Source organism: Nicotiana attenuata, unplaced genomic scaffold (genome assembly GCF_001879085.1).
Source record: "Nicotiana attenuata strain UT unplaced genomic scaffold, NIATTr2, whole genome shotgun sequence".
Classification (NCBI taxonomy): domain Eukaryota; kingdom Viridiplantae; phylum Streptophyta; class Magnoliopsida; order Solanales; family Solanaceae; genus Nicotiana; species Nicotiana attenuata.
Window position 1 is genome coordinate 400,471 of NW_017670931.1, and position 3,003 is coordinate 403,473.

The following is a 3,003-nucleotide window of genomic DNA, read 5'->3' on the forward strand; positions in this document are numbered from 1 at the left end:
GTGAAATGTATCTCGAACCACGTCACACCAGTGCACTCGTGGCTTTTTGACGCATTTTCGACTCCGTTTGAGATTTTAGATTTTGGGTCACATAAATGTGCACCCGCATTCAGGAAGGTTAATATTATTAAAATACGCGCCTAAAGCAACTACGCTTTTATTATCTTTGGGGAAAACCGTGAAACTCGCTAAACGGTTCACCCGAATTCTAAGTATTTTTATAGCAGTTATTGAGGGTCCCGCAATTTTATATTTTTATTTGGCGAGGCTCGTCTCATCATTTATTTAAAGGTCAATCCTAAAATGGCTATGATTTTCTATTGGGCTTCGTCTCTATCAATAAAAGAAAGGTCCTATTTTAACATCGTTTAAGAATTATTGTACTTGGGTCCATGTGCCCTCATGAAAACAGATCCTTATCATGTTGGGCCTTGCAAGCAACCCTCATAAAACAAACTATTAATCAGATGTGCCCAAAGGGCAAGCCAATTATGGGCCTGGACTGAAAGGGGTAATTGCAGACAGCCGTTTGGGCCTGGCAGTTGAGCCCAGTAAGGCACATTCCCTTGACAATTTATAGTTTAACTCAGTCAATAGAGGTTCTGAAATTTTAGCCCATTCAGTTGTGAGAATTCAACCTAAACAATAACTAATGACAATTCAATTTAACAAGGGAATTTGTTAATTCAGCTATTTGCACGTTTCCTGATTTTATATGGAAGCTATAGGTGATTACTAAAAAAAGGATTTGAAACCTGAATCACAGAATCAAATACATTTACAATACACACACTGACTAATAATCTGATTGTATCGTTTTTGCATCAACATGCTGAAACTTAGAAACTACTTGACTACAATGAGATTTAAACACTCAACTCCAACTTTGTTAAATCTATTTGTACTACATTTGTTATACTAAAGTGTGAAATAGTCCAAACCATCCGAAATAGTCCAAAATAACAGTTCAGTCTTAATTACAAACCATGATCTACTGAAATTCATGAGATTACATGAGATATAACACAAAATTATCAGGAACTATGCTGCATTTCACTCATCTCCACAAACTCGTAAGCTACATTGAAGCAGTTTCAAAATGTGTACCTGAGAATTGAATCACAACAGAAGAATAAGAGATCAACAACAGAATAATAGGCAGCAGCACACTGATGCTTAGAACAGCTCAGAAAATACACCAGCAGTCCAGAAATGATTTCAAAATCCAGCGAATTCAAGAACAATTTCGCAAACCAGCTTGAACACACCCACAGCAACTCAAAATCAATTTGAATAAACCCAGAACCACCCGAAAAACCAATCAGTAAACCTCAGAGGAACCTCAGCAATCAGAAGAGCAGAGAGTTGATCAAAATTAACCAAAGATCAATGTAACAGTGCTTATTTGATTTTTGTTGCATTTTTGTTATTTTGTTTTAACTAAGAACTAAAAAGAAGATTTTGATCTCAGATTTGAATTCTCAGATCTGAAACTTGAAGAGGGATTTTTGGGGGGAATTTTTGGGGTTCCAAACTTCTTCTACAAGGCAAATGAAAGCCTATTTATAGGCAAACTTAGGGTCCAATTTCAGATTTTTCACTTTTCCCATTAGTCCCTATCTTAATTCTATTTTCTACCCCTTGTTTCTTGACTTGTTACACAAGTAACTACACCTATTTTGTTGAAATCTGTACTACAGTCCATTCTAGAAGGGTCTAAACCCATTATAATTCCTATTCTACCCTTACTTCACTTCAACAATTACCAAATCTGATTAAACTACCCTTTTCAATGCCCAAAATACCCTTTAACTATACTGTAATTACTATTAGCCTATTTCATATGCCCAAACACCCCTGAATTACTAACCTTGCCTAACATCTACCCGCTATAACCAAGTTAGCCCAAAGTGAACTTAATGACTAATTAAGACTAATCAATGAAACTCAAACTATAACTTTTGACAGACAATCAGAATTAAACCAATTAAACTAACAACCATGTTTATTTAGTCAAACCCAGCATCCAATTTTAGTTATGCATCAACAGCTACTGATCAACTACTTGAGCAAATATGGATCCAAAACACCAAATCAGACTATCAGCATCAAATTGTTATTATCAGAAGAAGAGCAAACATATCAACTTGAATCAAAACTAATCAGAAAATCCAATTAACTATCAGTTGGTTGCCTTAAACGGACATTTGAACACTTAAACTGGCAAAGGTAAGATAAAATTCAAATAAGGATTAACCAAACTAAAACTCAAACTAATCACAGAAAACAACACAAAATTGACTAACAACTAACAAAACCAGAAACTCATGAGAACAAAGAAAAGAAATAATAAACTGAGAAGAGAAACTTACTGATTTTGGACTCTACAAGAACTACCCTTCGAAATTGGTTTCAAGTTAATATTATATGTCTATTCTGTCAAGAATAGGCCTATAATATTAACTAGAACTCAATCGCCTTTGAAAATTCCCAAAAGCCCAGGAACCCTAGATTTAATATTTGTGAATTTGCAATTGGATCTGAAGAAAAGCGGTTTGGGATTTGGGTTGGGGAAGATGAAGAGAGTATAGGGTATGAGTTTGAAGTGATTTGGGGCGGCGCCGCCATCGGAGGAACTTGTGGCGGCGCTAGGGTTTTGCAGATTCGAGGAACTCCGGTGCGATTTGAGAGGAAGTGAGGTCGGAAGGGGAAAGAAGGGAGGGAGAGGGTGCTAGGGTGTTAAGCTGGTCAGGTTTAGGTGAGTTGGTGTTTTGGCCGGAAAATCTTCGATGGAATATTCGACGAGATTGGCTATGATTCGAGGGGAGCTGAGGGCATGGTTGGAAAGAGGGGGACGAGGGGAGTTAGTGGTGTATTTTTGGTGGTCGTTGGTATAACTGCCGTCATCGCCGCCGGCGGGTTTTCGCCGGAGAGTATGGGGGTCGGCTGGGGGTCTCTAGGGTTTGGGTTAGAGACGGATGAGGGGGGTTTGAGAGGGGGGGG

At 38.0% G+C, this 3,003-nt stretch overlaps 1 protein-coding gene across 1 annotated transcript in view; it reads left to right on the top strand.

The window, feature by feature from the left end:
- Nucleotides 1-2,698, top strand: part of LOC109244571 (sugar carrier protein C-like) — a 9,667-nt gene extending 6,969 nt beyond the window's left edge. Inside the window, exon 2 of the mRNA XM_019411679.1 lies at nt 2,547-2,698. Coding sequence (XP_019267224.1) covers nt 2,547-2,698 — 152 coding nt within the window. The remainder of the gene's footprint in view (nt 1-2,546) is intronic.
- The last annotated feature ends 305 nt before the right edge of the window (nt 2,699-3,003 follow it).